Below are 17,032 nucleotides of genomic sequence, written 5' to 3' on the forward strand. Positions count from 1 at the left end.
ATTATAGTGTATATAATTTTATATTGCGAGTAATAAAAAAATAAGTACGTATTTTTGAAGCATATTTGTACTATATTATAAATGCATAAGCGCTTGAACTTATACCTATTTAGTACTTTTTAAGTGCCTTAAATTCCGAGCCCTACATGATAAAGTACTCATCATTTTTTTAGATTTTTTTTAGATTATATTATACTTTGGCCAGTTTTTAAATCGAATTTAGCTTCGCACACTAAAATTATAATTTACAAATCTCTACTGAGATCTATTTGGACCTGTACAATTAAAATTTGTGGATGTACCAAGACATTATTGTTGTATTCTTTATTTGTGTGTATGTTTCTAAATGCCTATTATGTCTTGAAGCATAGGTTGTTAATATTTTTTTAATAATAGTATTAAAAAAATAGTAGAGGATTTTTTCGAAAATGTATCTGAATCAAAATTTGAACGATTAGTTATTGAGTTAACTTGTGTGTAATAATAGGTGCATAATAAATTATAATGGATTTGGAAATTGGAAGATATGGGACTAACGACAATAATATACAAATCTAAATAATTGAAAATAATATGGGCTTTACATGAAATTAACCGAAAAAAATGAATTGTTGAACAAGAAAATTGAGACTTGGTGAATCATTTTATAGTCTGTAGTATATTGTAACCATCATAATATACATCGTGTAATCCGCATACAGACTAATAATAGTATTACTGTAGGTATATTATTATAATAGAGTGTGGTAGATATATTGTGAGCGCGTACCTATAATAATACCAATGTAATACGTGTATATATATATATATATATATATATATATATATATATATATATACATTTATTTATATGTAGGTATATTACGTACAATATATTATTATTTAGCACCGACATTAATAATATAATGCAATAACTCGCGGTTGTGCAAGCTCGCAGTGTTTTTTCGTCGTAATAACGTAGTTGTGTGCATCGCGTTTTCGTGTATCTGTTTTCTGCTTACGCGGTCTTGTTAGGGTTGAGTGTGTGGTGAGGGTGGTGGTTTATGACGGTAAAGTACTACGGCAGGACTTACGTAGTACGGAAGACTCGCGCATAATGTAGGACCACCGTCGCCACTGACCCGCAATAATAGTGATATATAAGTACATATGAACGTCCTGCGGTCATGGTGCCGTCTCGTTCGTCTGTGTATAATAGTAAACTAGTATGAAGTAATATACTAATATCACATACCTATTTGTATATTATATCCGTACGTTATTTTCGAGGATATTTTTCTTAACAAAACAACATTGTGTATACATATTGTGTGTACTTTTATAATATATGCATACAATTGGAGATTGATTTTACATTTGTATGGTAGGGCCGGTTATATTTTATCAATTTATCATAAGATTTAATATTTAAATGAATAAAATATAACTTCTATAAAAAATTGGAGTTAATAGAAAGATTGACTATAATTCCACGTATACGGTATGTACGAGTACATAGAGCCAATGATTTATCGAGCATGCTCTTGCTCACCACTATTTACTATTAATAAACTGATTTATGCAAATTTTAATCTTATTACAATGTCTGAAAGAATAAGGATTTTAACATTATCAAACATAAACTTTTTTTTCTAATGATTTAAGTCACTTTTATATCAACATTGTTAATGGGATTAATTTTCGATAATATTGACACTGGTTTCTACATAAATCAAAATCCAAACGAATACTTATACGTATAATTTTAGAATTCAGTTAATTAATTTTTTGTACTAAGGATAAAAATGCATGTTAATATAAGTTCGAATTAAAAAGATATGTGGGCTATGATTATTATGAAATTATTAAAATGTTATAATTTCTATGGTTTCTTATTTTCCCGTTATAGAAATTATGGTTAGATTTAATTATTAATAAATAATAGATATATTTTATGACAATTTTATAAATATATTACAAATTACAAATGTCTATATTTATAATAAAAATACATTTTTTTCTGAATGTGGGGGGGGGTAATTGTATACTCGAAAAGCTTAGTCCTTCTAAGCATTTCCTTAACACCACTAACGATATCCGGTACAGCTTATCGTTACCTAACCCATATTGATGGTCTAAGTAAAATTAGCGAAACCATTTAAACGATGGTTAATATAGTAACGCTAAAATAGCGATAATAAATAGAGTTATAAATAGGTTATAATAGCGATTACAATTTTTGCGATAAATATATATATATATATATTAGTATTTTATTTCCATAGGCTTTATAAAATTGTTTTGTGTATGGCCTATTTTATGTAATATTAAATTAGTGTAGTGTATTTTCTGTGTGAGTGCCATATTAACTTAAAATACAATACATAAAAAGTGATAAAAAATAGAATTTTATAGTACACAACAGTTATCTACATAATATACTTATACATGTATAGAGTGGATAGTAAGACAGACGAAACAGAATACTTAAAGATGTATAGTTAAAAATTGTAAAGATAGGATTATTATATAACAGGTACCTAAGTCAATTTCAAAAGGTCCCTTAGATCATATATGCATGTTCCCAATATATTAATATAATTAAAGCTAAACAAATAGTTGAAAAAATGAAAAAAACATATTCGTCTAATGATAATAATGAAATTATTGCCATTTTTCTCAAATAACGCCAGGTGTAGCCGAAAATATTCCCTTTATTCATCTTTTAAAATCTACTTTACGAAGAGCGCGTTAGAAAAAAACAGAATATCCCTCAATTTTTTTTTTTTTAATGAAACTTGAAATTCCTGAGATCTAAAATACTACAATTAAAAATGGACATTAATTATTATATAATATGTATGTATAAAAATATTTTTAATATTTGACAGTGGTTAGGTTGAAAATCGTATACTAATAAATTCTACTGAAGAATAAAACATGAAACCAAGAGAAAAATCTAAACATTAATTTGCAGATGGAACTTTTAAAAGTTACCCAGTCATATTTTTTTCAAATGTATACAATACACGAGTTAATAAATAACAATACAACAATTCCCACTGTTTATACATTACTACCGAATAAAATACAAGTTATTTATGCATTGCTGCTTTTAAAAATAAAAGAAATTAACCCCGCTTTGAATTCAGAGACTTTTATTATGATAGATTTCTAGGTTAGCAGTTTAATCGCTTTTAAAAACATAATATTTCCAAACATCAAACAATATGGATTTTTTTTAATTTCATTCAATGTTTGTGGAAAACAATTTAAAAAATACTTGGTCTAATTAAAAAATATAATATATAAGATCTAAATTGTTTTTTACACATTAAAATGTTTCCAGCCATAAGCCCATAGCCTATATTCCAAAATCGTATATAGAGATGTAATAGTAATAGAATTTGAAGAATTATTGAATTCACTGTTTACTTATATTGATAACGATTATCTATTAAAACCATTAATGACTACTTCGAAGATAATTAAATTGTGTGATTCGTTGGCCGTATAGAAAAATAACCTGTAGGAATTGTAGGATATTAACATTTAGTGACATTCGGGTTTTGGAATTGTTATAATTTGGCAAAAAAAGGATTGCTGAGAATAAATAATAACATAAAATTATGCACAGAGAGTTCATTACAATATTAGGTATGACAATTTAATTATTAATATTTTTTTTCTATATTGTAGGTTCACACCATGCTACGTTCTAGAAATTTATAAACGGCTTAAAGAATGAAAAAAATATTCAAGAACTAAGATACGAATTTGTAGAGAATTCTAATAATAAGAAAAAAAATATAAAAACAAAGAAGATATATCTATATGACTATATATATGGTAAATGTATTTAACATAATAAACTTTTTAACTTTTGTTTGCATATTGTTTTAATTTGCAAATGTAAATGTTATACTTTTATTTTTGATTTACATACCAATTTTTTGTATTTATTATTTGATTATACATTTTGAACTTTAAAAAAAATATAATTGCCTAAATTAAAATAAAATAAAATGTTCAATATTTTTGTAAATAAAATTGTATTCTAATGATGCTCAACTCTGACGTATAGTACAAAATATATTCAATCTATTTAGAATCTTAAAATGATATTTAAAAAAGTGGTTTAATTTTTTTAATTTTAATGTGTGATTAAGGATGTAGCTAAAATAGCAATGATGAATTTTTACATAACATTAATTTATAATGTGTACTTATAAAGTATACATTAAATATAGATACATATATACAGCTACCTATATTAATTAGTAATTAAAATTTAATATTTACAGTTGAATATATAGTGTATAGATGTAGCTATTTCAATTATAAAATAATTAAATTTATGTAAGGACTACACAACGTACCAACTGTGTTAATACGTCATACGTAATTTTCACGATAAATAGATATAACTAGAATTATATACAATTGAAATACTTCGAATGAATTTTCAAATAAATTTGTCCAGATGATTTTCGAATAGCTTAAAAGTCGAATACGGTCGTTTCTTGCGACGTGTGACCAGACTAAACGCCAAGCGACGAATTCATACAGGCATAACGCCAAAACCTATTATTTCGGTACGTGACCAGACATAATATCTATATACATCCGGTTGCGTTTAACAAACGCGGAAATCATAGTTTTTATTACGAGAAACTAAAAATTATTGCAACAAATGTATTTATTATACGAGCATAATGTAGGCAGATCAAAGTATTACTTTTACTTCAACTTTTGCCTGTAATAAATACACGCATTATAAGAATAAAATATACCTATGTATAACATCTAGTTATAGTTACTCTTACTCTGTATAGGCTATTTTTGAATTTGAATATTACAATATATATAATATATATATAACAAATACCTTCGATCTACATACATAAAATACATATTTTCTTTATTCTTAGTTTTTGTTTTTCAAAAGTACTTTCTAAACAAAATGGTTACAATAAGATATCACAAATGTGAGGATAACTAATTATGATCAACTCAAAATCCAAGAAATATGTTTAATAATTTTCTTCAAACAGTTCATCTCGGTGTTTTGTTCGAAAGATTCAACACATTTACGGAAATCGTGTAAAATATGCTAATCACCATTTATATACTTACACGATTCTACACTTTTACAGGCATGTAAAACCAGTTTTGAAAATGTTACTATAGGTACCGAAAATTTAAAAAACATGTATTAATATATATGACTAATATACGAGTACTATTGTAACGTGCATGCTGTTTTGTATAATAGAGTTGACCATTTCGCCGTTATACAAAAAGCATAATAACTCCAATATAATCAAAACTTTTAGAAAAATATATTAGTCTTAAGGTTCGTGATGCTGGCACCCGCATGTTTGAAATTGAGTTTAAAAGCCATACCAGTAATTGTTACATAATATTTATTGTATTAAATATTCTGATTTTGAATTTTGATTTGTTCCTCTTGATTAGATATATTTTAGAACTATTATTGTACCTAACTTTATATGTATATGCAATTTCGTAAGCTTTGATTTGATACCAACAAATGTATTTTTCGTATAATGGAAGCATTATAAAATGTTAAAAGCTTATGTATTTTTTTTTGTAGATAAAGTTTTTTATAAATGTTCAATAGAACATACATAGGTAATATACGTACTTTTAAAGTTATAAGTAATGAGTTATAACTAAAAATATTATAAATTATATGCTAATGTACTATTATGTATGATACATTTTTTCACAACAATATTTACAGGTGAAATGTATTTAGTCAGTGATAATATATAGCCTATAGTCTACAGGTAAAGCTTGTCCTAGTAGCAGCATTATAAGTTCTTTAAAAAAAAAATAATCGGTTACTGCGTTTACCCACAATTAATTAGATAATAATATATTGTATACATATTAATAATTTTTAATAATGAGAGTAAACGAATGTTATGGTGACAATGCAATTAAAAATGATGCTAATCGTGTATTCGTGTACCGTGTACCTATCTACTCATATGAACATAAATGGTTATTAAAATCTATACGATTTTGCGAATTTGAGGAATCATTCTCTGCCAAACAAAACACTATATAAGATTGACTATTTAACGATCATAGACAAATTTCTCGGATTTTGAGTAAGCCATATTTTGGATGTTTGAATGTATAATACCTTATAAACTTTAATTGATTTGAAAATCATAAAATATAAATATATAGTACTTTTGTATTTTAAAAATACGATGACTACGATCGAAGTTTAGTCTATATTTTAAACTATAGCTATAGTGTATATATATGTAGCAAATTGTATACCAGTAATTTATTGGATGTAAACATTTTGAATTTTAAAAAAATATTCTCATTTATTTTTAGCTATGCATTGACAAAACATTATGAATTCTGGAAAAAAATTTACAAAAAATAACATAATTTCCTAAGAATTTATACTTATTGTTTGACAATCAATAAATTCATAGAAATGATATAAACCTTTTGTGAACTATTTTTTGTGGGTTTGAGGAATGTGCGTTTAGTTTCTGAATGATATGTAATAAATAATAATATATGATAACTGAGTTATTAGTAATTATATTATTATTGGGCATTAAGCACGTATAAATTTAATAAATAAACAATATTTTTAATTAAAAATATGTTCTGGCTATATAAATATAAAATACATTTTTGCTTGAATTCCTTATTATGCGTTTGTATTCCTTATGATGTATATAATAATATATAGATAGAATATATTTTACGAAAACATTTTTTTTTTTGAAATTAGAAGAAATTATTACTGTTTTTAGTATGAATATTATGACGTATATGCATTATGTACATAATAGATCCGGTTAATATTCATGGAGTTCAATAAACATATCAATGTTTAATTTAAGTAATATAGTTAAACGTATTGTGTAAGTGTACATAAAACTATATGTAAATTTCTAGGCTAGTTTTATGTCACAACGAAAATAATGGAGCTATTAAATTTGCGAAACGGTGGGAAAAGTGCTCTATTTTAATGATACAAAAAATTTAAATACGATAACAACAAACAGCTATTTAGAATAAAATATGTTCAAACAATATTTATTATTATCCTCCGGATGTATTCTCACAAAGCATTTTTTATCGTAATCTATTATATATTAATAAAGTAGTTGATTTGTTGGCATTTAATATCTATTTACACATGCCAATCCTACATATATTATTACCTACTTGCATTGTTCATCGCAGTTTTTCATAGTACCTGTTTATTGAGATTTTGAATAGAATAATGGAGATAAAATACTTTAAAAAAATCGTTGTGGTATTATTTAATTTTGAAACCACGAACAGCAGTAAAGATAATCATCAATACATTTTACAAATATCATTAATAATATACCTAGATGGTAAAACAATTTTTTGCATGATCAATGGACCAATAAAGCTACATTATTTATTTTATTTAAATATTATTGAGTAATTTTTACTGTATGTACTAGATCGAATGTACAGATATTAACTTTATATTATTCAAAAGCAAATTAATGTTTATTTCAATTTTTATCTAGATCGAGACAATCTGATTGTAAATAAAATATTAATTTTATTATAGTATAATATTAAAATACATTATATACAACTATACAAGGTATACGTCATCATATATTTTAACGTCTGTTATTTGTTATAATACTATGCCAGCTATAAATTGGTATTCAATAAATAATAATATAGTAAATAAAACAAATTATCAACTGAACAAATGATAATAAATTGTAATTGTATCGTGAAAAATAATAGCTTAACCCTAATCAAATAATGGATAATATTCTATAATTCTTAAAATAAACAATTAATATTACAATTTTCGAAAATATGTGATTACTGATTACCAAACTGAAACAATAACTTGTTAGGGATATATAATTTATTATGTAAACATATTTGGTTTACGTATGATGGTAATACGCTTTAATACAAAAAGGTGTGTGATTATTGCAGTTTCGTAATATGTTCTTTGAGTTAACTGCTGCAATGCATCCATAATATTCATCACGATACTAAGTTAAATTATAGCTTACAGCTGAGTACCAAATTTAAGAAGATTTACACTTTAGAGACATGTTAAAATACGCATACCCAATACATATTTATAAGTATTTTATATATTTTTTTACCAAAGTTAGCTTTAAATATATTCACCATTTTACACAGCAATCGTGTTTTGCTTCAAGCAGGAAGTATATATAATATAAAAAAACATTAAGAAAAAATATCATAAAGCAATGATCAGAATGATTATAATATATGCATGAGTTGTGACTCGGGTAAGGGAGTATAGGTATAAATATAATATCTATATATTTTATACACATGTATATTATACGTATACATACGAACCTAAACATAAATAAATATACATAAATTAATGTTTATAAATATCACATTTAATTCACGTGTTTCTGGAATATATTAACATTAACTGCTGTGTAAATGTACCTAACTGATATCTGGCATCAGTAAAAATCTAATAAAAAAATAAATTAAATAATCCAAAATGCGATGAATGTTTAATAACTACCAACTAGAGATTTACTCAAAATTAAGTTTATAATTGTTGAAAGTGCATAGGTATGACCTATACACGTATAGTAATGAGCTCATTATATACATTTTTAAACTTATATTTCATAATGTGAAATTTAAATGATTTATAAAATATGTAATAATTTTTAATAATAAGTTCAAATTTATGGGTAAATAATTGGTAAACATTAAACAAAAACACGTCCTAAAATTAAAAAGTTTTAATATGGTTAAAAGTAAAGAATTAGTATTATATTATATACAACTGTATATGATTTTGTTGTCATATATTTTTTTTTAATTAAGCGGTTAAAAATAAATATCTCAATCATTGCATTGTTTTAATTTAGTAATTGGATCAATTTAAATACCATGCACGCTGTGTTAAAAAGCATTATTCAGATTTGACTTTTCGGGTATTTAAAATTTAAGTTCGAAAAATGATTAAACTTTGTATTCGATTTCAAGCATTAGCAAGAATAAATATTATCTGAACACAGAAATATTATTTTCCATAAACAATGAAGTGTAGACAAAAATTGAAAAAAAAATACCTTTTTGAGGAAGTATGAGAACTCTTGATGCGTCCAATTTCTGGTTTATTGACACTGAAAAGGCATACGGGCCACACAGAGAGTTGTCCGGGCATATTAAATTTTCTACACATAAAATAAAGAATTAGTTTGAAAAATTTAAGTGGTCGTAGCTTCTTTTTCAATTGTTTTCTAAATATTAAATTCTTCGAATATTAATCACGAAATAAGTATTATTTTACTATAGACTGTATTGGACACGGTTAACGGTTCTAATTACAACTCAGATCCATAATATAATGTAGTTTCGATATAAGAAATTGGATATATATAAAAATAAAATACGTATAAGTTATAGATATGCCTACTTCAAAATTTTTTTCAAACACTGTTTGACCATGGTTCGTATCTGTATTTTTTATAATGAATATTTATACATATTTTGCATTTCCCAAATTAGTAACTCATTCCAAACGTATACCTATATTGAATAAAAAAAATTGAGTTAGTAAATTATTTATTTTGACTGAATTCAAAAGGAACATTATGGTTTTTAAATTATTACTAATGTCTTAGGTCATCTTTATATAGTTATTCGTATTTATAATTGGGTAGTATTATATATACACCAATTCAAGGACTGATAGCAAGCTCATAAGTCATATTACTCGCGTTATCGTTTAGAAATTATATTTGTGTGATAATCAGTATACATTTAAACGATTTTTATAATAAATTTTTAACACTTATTAGTTATAAACAATACTGTAGTTACCAACAACATTAATTAGCAATACATTTATCAATTGTGTACAAATAGATGTTTCAACAAAAAATATTCTTGAAATGTTGTAATGACAAACATATTTTCATTTTATTTTATTTGTTGTATGAAATTAAATTAAAAATAATGATGTTAATATTCAACTACATTTGTGGTGAAATAATTAATCAATAGGTATAAGCTCATTTTATTAACACAGTACCACAGTATATTATAGATATTACAATAATATAATATCTTACATGCTTATAAATTTATAATATTAGTTAAGGAGGTTAAAATAAAAATAAAGAGCGGATAATAATCGTTTAGTGAAAATAAGATGTTAGACGTTAAGTTTAAGAATGTAACCACAAAATAAGACTAAACACAGGTTTTAGTACCTAATAAAGAGTATAAAATATAAATATTAAAACATAACATTTTAGAATTAAATAGGGTGAACATTTTTTCTTCTTCGTATATAACAAATTATATTATAATATATTAAAATATTAAATTATAAAATATATTATATGATTTACATTTGTGTGTAATTAAATGTTACACTAGGCCATATTTGTTATTAATTATTTTAATGTTTGTAAAAATCAGGCGTGTTTCAATTTATTTTATTGGTTTTTAACTGCAAAAGTGGAAATGTCATCCAGCTAATATTTTTAAGTATTAAATAACCTTTAAATTTCAATAACTCATATTCTGAGGAAATACTACAACTAACAACTATAGAACAATTTTGAAGGAATCTCAATAATAAACTAATAAATATAGTTTAAAAAATGATAATTTTTCATTATTTCGAAATCAACAATAATTATACACTGCTATATTTTTCTAAAATCAAAAAGAACTTAAAGACTATAGAATGTCATACATTTTATTCTTGTATTTTTTTTGACATGTTGGAGTTGTGAATAAAACTTAAATGTATGTTTAATCACAGTTTATTACTCATCATCCATGCATTTTTTTGACATTTTTGTACAACTCACAACTATTTTAGTTTTATCAATCAAACCTAAAATAAATGAAGAAAATCGGGAACTTAAATCAAGTATTTGTTAGAGACTTATTGAGATTCATAAAATGAGTCGTATCGTAAAAAACTTAAAGTTGAACTAGTAAAATTAAATCATATTTTTAATAATTTTATTTATCATAAAAATATAATTTTCAAGATCTCTAAACATGCTTAGTGTAAACATACATAAATATTATTATAGTGTCAAACAACGTAAGTCCTATAATCCCCTTATGTTATATATGTGCGATTAAAAATAAATCCATGAAAAGTTTTTACGTATTGCGCAAGAAATCTTATTTTATGATAGTTGTTTAAATATAATATGTATTATATTTAAATCTCAATATTTTATTATATGTATTATATAATTGTATATATCAATTCCATGATACCTATCGCCCATAGAACAATAAATTATTACGAGTATATGTAAAATATTATGCTAATTGCTAATCAAACTGTTTCAAATACAGTAGGTACAATTAATTATGCTGTACCAAAAGTTTTTATCATACAAAACATAATATACCTACGTAACAATGTACAAAAACATAATAAATTAATTAAACGTGTGGTGATCTGAACCTTGGAGATTTTATTTGATATTTTATAATATAATCTAACCACGATAACCAAGTTAGCGAATCACGTAATACAAATTTCAAAAAGATTTAGCTACCTAGAATTAAATACATAAATATTAATTATACATTGTACTAATAAAATATACTAAATACATATACAATTTTAAAGTGTTTGTATACATACCAATTTAATAATACTCTTCCTTGCGTCTATTGTTTAAAAATAATATCACGAATGTATTTAATTAATTATAAAAAATATTAAGTTCAGAAAGTTAACACATTTTCCATTAGGATTATCACCTACATGATTAAATAAAATATATGTAAGCACTTATTTTAATTTTAATTGTGACAAATCTAGAAAATTATACTCTATAAACTATACAGTAAATAGGTACATCGTGCATGAAAGAATAGTAAAATGATTTTTAGACTGAATTTTTTTTTTAACTTTAATATTCGGTTTTTAGTTTAAATAATATGGCATTCCTAAATCGTAATGAACTAATGCGATTATATTATATAATTAGACGATTTAAATCAATAATATTTCAAGTGGAATATAATAATTTCAAATTTATTTTTAAATAATATTACTTTAATACTTTATAAGCATAAAATATACAACGCTCAATTTATGTTATCGTAAATGTATTTGTTTCGTACAATGTGAAACTAAGTTATGCTCAAATCTCATAAACCTACATCTATAGAGTACAGTTGTATTTAACTCGATATCATAATACGGGTTTTGGGTCCACTTTAGTAATTATTATATTAATGTGCATTTATGATAACACGAAAATTACAGCGACAGAAAAAAAAGAGTAGGTACTATTTAAACTTAAAAGATATAAAAATCTTACCATTTGACAGTTAACAATGTTCAGATTATATCTATGAAATATTATGTGGTTACTTTGATAAATGAACAATATCCTAAAAAAATAACAATTGAAGTAGAGATGCAAAAAAGACAAACGAAATATTATACAATTAATAATTAAATATAATACAATTTTACTTATAGATTTTTCAAACATGTTTTTAAATTTAACGAATCTATAAAACGGACTGAGAGCATAATTATTTGGCGGAAAATAAAAATTGTAAAATTAAATTATAACTCATTTAAAATCTATCTGTATTGTCATCTCATTAATTTTGTCGTGATACATTATTATAATATTATATTGTACTGCACATTTATTGTTTTCCACAATAACATTTTGAGATTGTGAGTGAAATATTAATATCCCGATAATTAACTATTTATAATCCGGAAGACTATGACAACAATTGATATGGTATACCTACGTTAAATTAGTATTCCAAGTACCCAATGCTATATTTTGTAAGGTATGACAAGGCTAAAGTATTTCTAAAACGACATCGTCATTATTATTTACTTCTATAGTTCCATCATCAAAGTATAAAATAATTTAATTATTATACTTATATATATATATATTATTATGTAGTTTGCATGTAGTGGTTACAACAATAAGTTATAGCGATTATTGTTTTTATAAAACTATTTATTAAAAAGTATTGAAGTGTAGAAAGATCGTGTCAAAATTAATATTTTCTACCTACTGAACTATATTTTGCATTAGTATAAAACCTAAAAAAATGTATACATTAGTTAAAAATCTATTGAAAAGTATAATTAATCATACTAGAATATAATAGGTGTAACGAGTCCGTTATCAAATGGAATCATTATAGGTATATTTAAATGGTACCTATAAAGGTATATGTTTTTTTATTGCATATTTTCTATGTATAAACAAGTGGTGTTCGTCGTGTGCGTGTTGGGTTGGTTACTAACAAAAATTCATTAATCGCTGAATGAAAACATGAGTAAATATATGGGTACACCCAGTTAGAAGATTTCATTATAAACTCTCAATTTAAGTATCTATTGATTTCATTTGGAAATTATAACTTATATTAAATAGTTATCACTTAGATACTACTCATAGTAATATAGTATTTTCACAAGTTTATAAAAATATTGGAAATTAATTAATTTTTAATTTTATTTATTTAAACGCCAGTGATATATAAGAATACATTTAATAATTCGGTTAGTAAGTAGTAAAATAGTATTAATTGACTTAATTATGTATTAACATATCAATAGAAATAAATTGGGTACATGATAAGAGAAAGAAAAAAATAAAGAAAAAATTAGAGAAAGAAATTTCATTATAAAAATGTATTGGATACTACTGATACTAGAGATATATATATTTATTAATTACATTTTTATTATAAGATATTCAATATCGAATTCTTCATTAAGGATACTATACAACTTCTTAACAAATAATAAATTCTTACAGGTATTCTCGAATCTCGGGATATAATATTAAATATTATTCCGCTACGCGATCTGATAATATATAATACAGTAATTTATCAAAATAAATAGTCTTGATAATTGGTTCATAGTAATTTAATTTATAATAATTTTTACATGATGATAATATTCAAATTAATAATAAAACGAATAAAATACGAATCGTTTATAGAGGTACATGACAATATTGTGTAATATGTATTGGAAAAGTATTAAACATATTACATAGGTAGTTAAGACTTGTAAGTTGTAATAAATGTTCACTTTTATTTTGTTTACATGCAATGTATCAATTGATACCAATTTTTTTTTAAAAACGACCTACTACAATCTACAAATATAATGAACCACGATAAAAAAAGTATAATTTAACCAAAATTGAATTATTTTCAAATAATCTAGCTATAATCAATGTTCATTTTACGTAATTTTTAGTAATAATAGTTTAGTATTACATTAATCGAAATAATTAAATGGTATTATTAAAGCGGATAACGTGTTTATAGTTCCTTTTTTCTTCAGATAACGTTAGTTAATAGTTTTTATTATAAGATATTGGCTATTGAGGCTAATATTTTTGTTGCAAAATTAAATTAAATTTATATGTTATTATTAATTCATTGCAATAGCCTCAATATAGAGACAGTTACAAATTACAGACGCGAGACGCTTAAGTAATGTGATACGTATTGATAGCAAATATTTTTTCATTCTATGAATTCGAATAGACTATGCACAAGTGCACAAGTACAATATGATGTATAAGTGTATACTCATATAAGTATGATCAAGCTGAACATAATATTATTATTTTCAATTTTCATTAAATAACTCAGTGGTGGTTTAAATAGCCAATAGGTATAAGTAAAACACCACTTGGTTTGATAGTTCACAATAGTATCATGATTATTTATATAAACTATAATATTAATAAATAATATCATCGCGATTAAATTCCATGGTTTTTATAAAACGAGTTTGTCGAAAAAACTCTTGTACAACAATTGATATATAGCTAGATACATATAATAAGTACAGTGCACGAACTTTTCGCGTAAAGAGGTATACCCGCCAACAACCGGATATAAAAAGTTACTCACGATAATAATATCAAATAAATCGTATACTTTGATAACTGCGACGCTTGTCTGCATGTATACGTTATTAGATTTATAACCACATTATTTAGCGAATAAAATAATAAATACGCCAAGAATAATACACGCCGTGAATATTTTTCTGCGGAAAGCTTCTAACTGCGAATCAAACTGAACCTATATATGTATATAATAATATTATACATTCATACCTTTAATGTAGGTACACTTAAAAGATATATATATTGCACTACTCGAGGACTAAATAAACACTGATCGTGAACGATTATAACGTCATAACATAATAATATTATGTAAGTTTAAGATCGCACGACTGAGGCTCCACTTTGATTTCCTACCGGTTTGAAAAATAAAAAAAATCATAAATTTACGGTTAACAGTGGGTATTATATAGGTGTATATAATTTATATTTTATAGTGCCTACTTACTACGCCAGCAAACGTCGTAAAATTTAATCGGAGCAAGGAAAAATAAAAAACACAAAAACTCGTTTTCTGACATACCATCGCATTATACGAGCCCCGACCGTCGTCGGCCACTCGTTATCGTAATCCATTTCGGACTTTCGTATAGAGGTAAAGCTTATATAGGACCTACCTAATATTTTCGACCGCTTACATCAAAATTGTTGGTTTTTTTTTTTTTTTTTACATTTTCGCTTACCATATATGACGTGACGGGGGATGCCTCGAGAACGCGTTGTCGCCGCCGCCGTCGGTTCCCTGCTGAAGGTTCTCCTGTTTACGCGCAGTCTTCTCCCGAAGAAACTCCTCCGATTTTTTCGATAGTTAAGTTTTATATAATGCGATCGTCCCCACGTTCGTAGCGATTGCCGATTGCCGAAGTAACGCTGCTTACCTAGCGGCTTGCTCGCTTTGGACCACGGTCTATATGCCGAAGAATTTATGTGCCAAAATCGCGGGTCACGTCTAGCGGTGATAGCGGTTTGATAATAATATTATGATATTATTACGATAACTGTAACGATGCGTTTTCCACTATAGTGCGAGCGCAAAACAGTTATACCTGTGACCTGTCCAAATCGCGTAATATTTGCGAGTGACTTAACATCGTCAACGACAAACGAATACGACGTTGTGTAATTATAATATTATTATAACAATAATATCAATAATAATAATAATATTAATAATAATAATAATATAATAATAATAATAAAATAAAATATATAGGTACACTCACTATCGCGCTCGCGCACATGCACAGACAGCCAGTGGCCCGAACGCGTTGCGTACCTGTGGACTACTGGCAGCAGCTGCACGCGACGCGCCGCCGACGAAATAATAATAATAATAATAATTAAACAAAATAAAAAGTCCGCCGAAGCCCTTCTTCTTTTCACCGCTGACGTGCTGCGCGTCGATACGGGCGAGCGACGTATGTTATGAACACGTACAACACTTGTAGTATATTATTTTGTATAATTATTGTAAACACACGTACGGTATTACTTATTATTGTTATTATTATTATTATTATTATTATTACTATTATTATTATTGTCTATAACAATTAATTAGACCCGAGAAAAGTTAACAGCTGTGCGTGTGCGTGCGTGAGCCGCGGGACGTCGCTCCCCGCGCATCTGCGACACAACCGTATTTTTGCACGATTTTTTTTGTTATTTTTTTTTTTTTTTGTATATCCTCTTCGTCCGCAGTTCCAACGTCAAAAATTAATACACACACATATCGGTAAGTATCGAACGTTGTTGCGTTGGTCGCTTTCAGAATTTTTGTACAGAGGGAGATATTATTATGATATAGTATTATTTAAATACCTACAGGAACAAACGTAAAATCCAATGTTCAAGTTTAGCTCGAAACTAGAACCGTCTATCTATAATCTATATGATAAATTATATTATTATAAGAGCTTTTTTTTCATATTTAACCGACAGCAGAGGAGGCTCTGTTTGGAGTTTGCACAATACTATTCTCTGCATTATTAAGAGCTTAAACAATTTTAACTCGCCTGCAAATACATGTTAACATTTTATAAACGAGTTATATTATATTAATTTGCTAAACACGC

At 25.6% G+C, this 17,032-nt stretch overlaps 1 protein-coding gene across 5 annotated transcripts in view; it reads right to left on the minus strand.

The window, feature by feature from the left end:
* LOC132926870 (uncharacterized) overlaps positions 1-16,259 on the minus strand; it is a 54,049-nt gene extending 37,790 nt beyond the window's left edge. Inside the window, exons 1-3 of one of the 5 annotated variants that reach the window (XM_060991284.1) lie at positions 15,641-16,256; positions 9,467-9,579; positions 9,120-9,224 (exon numbers count right to left, since the gene is read on the minus strand). In XM_060991284.1, coding sequence (XP_060847267.1) covers positions 9,120-9,224; positions 9,467-9,498 — 137 coding nt within the window. In that variant the 5' untranslated portion in view covers positions 9,499-9,579; positions 15,641-16,256. Of the gene's footprint in view, positions 1-9,119; positions 9,225-9,466; positions 9,580-11,674; positions 11,694-15,640 lie in introns of those variants that run through there. The other 4 variants (XM_060991285.1, XM_060991286.1, XM_060991289.1 and 1 more) reach the window with 4 other exon arrangements.
* Positions 16,260-17,032: the final 773 nt, after the last annotated feature.

Source organism: Rhopalosiphum padi, chromosome 3 (genome assembly GCF_020882245.1).
Source record: "Rhopalosiphum padi isolate XX-2018 chromosome 3, ASM2088224v1, whole genome shotgun sequence".
Classification (NCBI taxonomy): domain Eukaryota; kingdom Metazoa; phylum Arthropoda; class Insecta; order Hemiptera; family Aphididae; genus Rhopalosiphum; species Rhopalosiphum padi.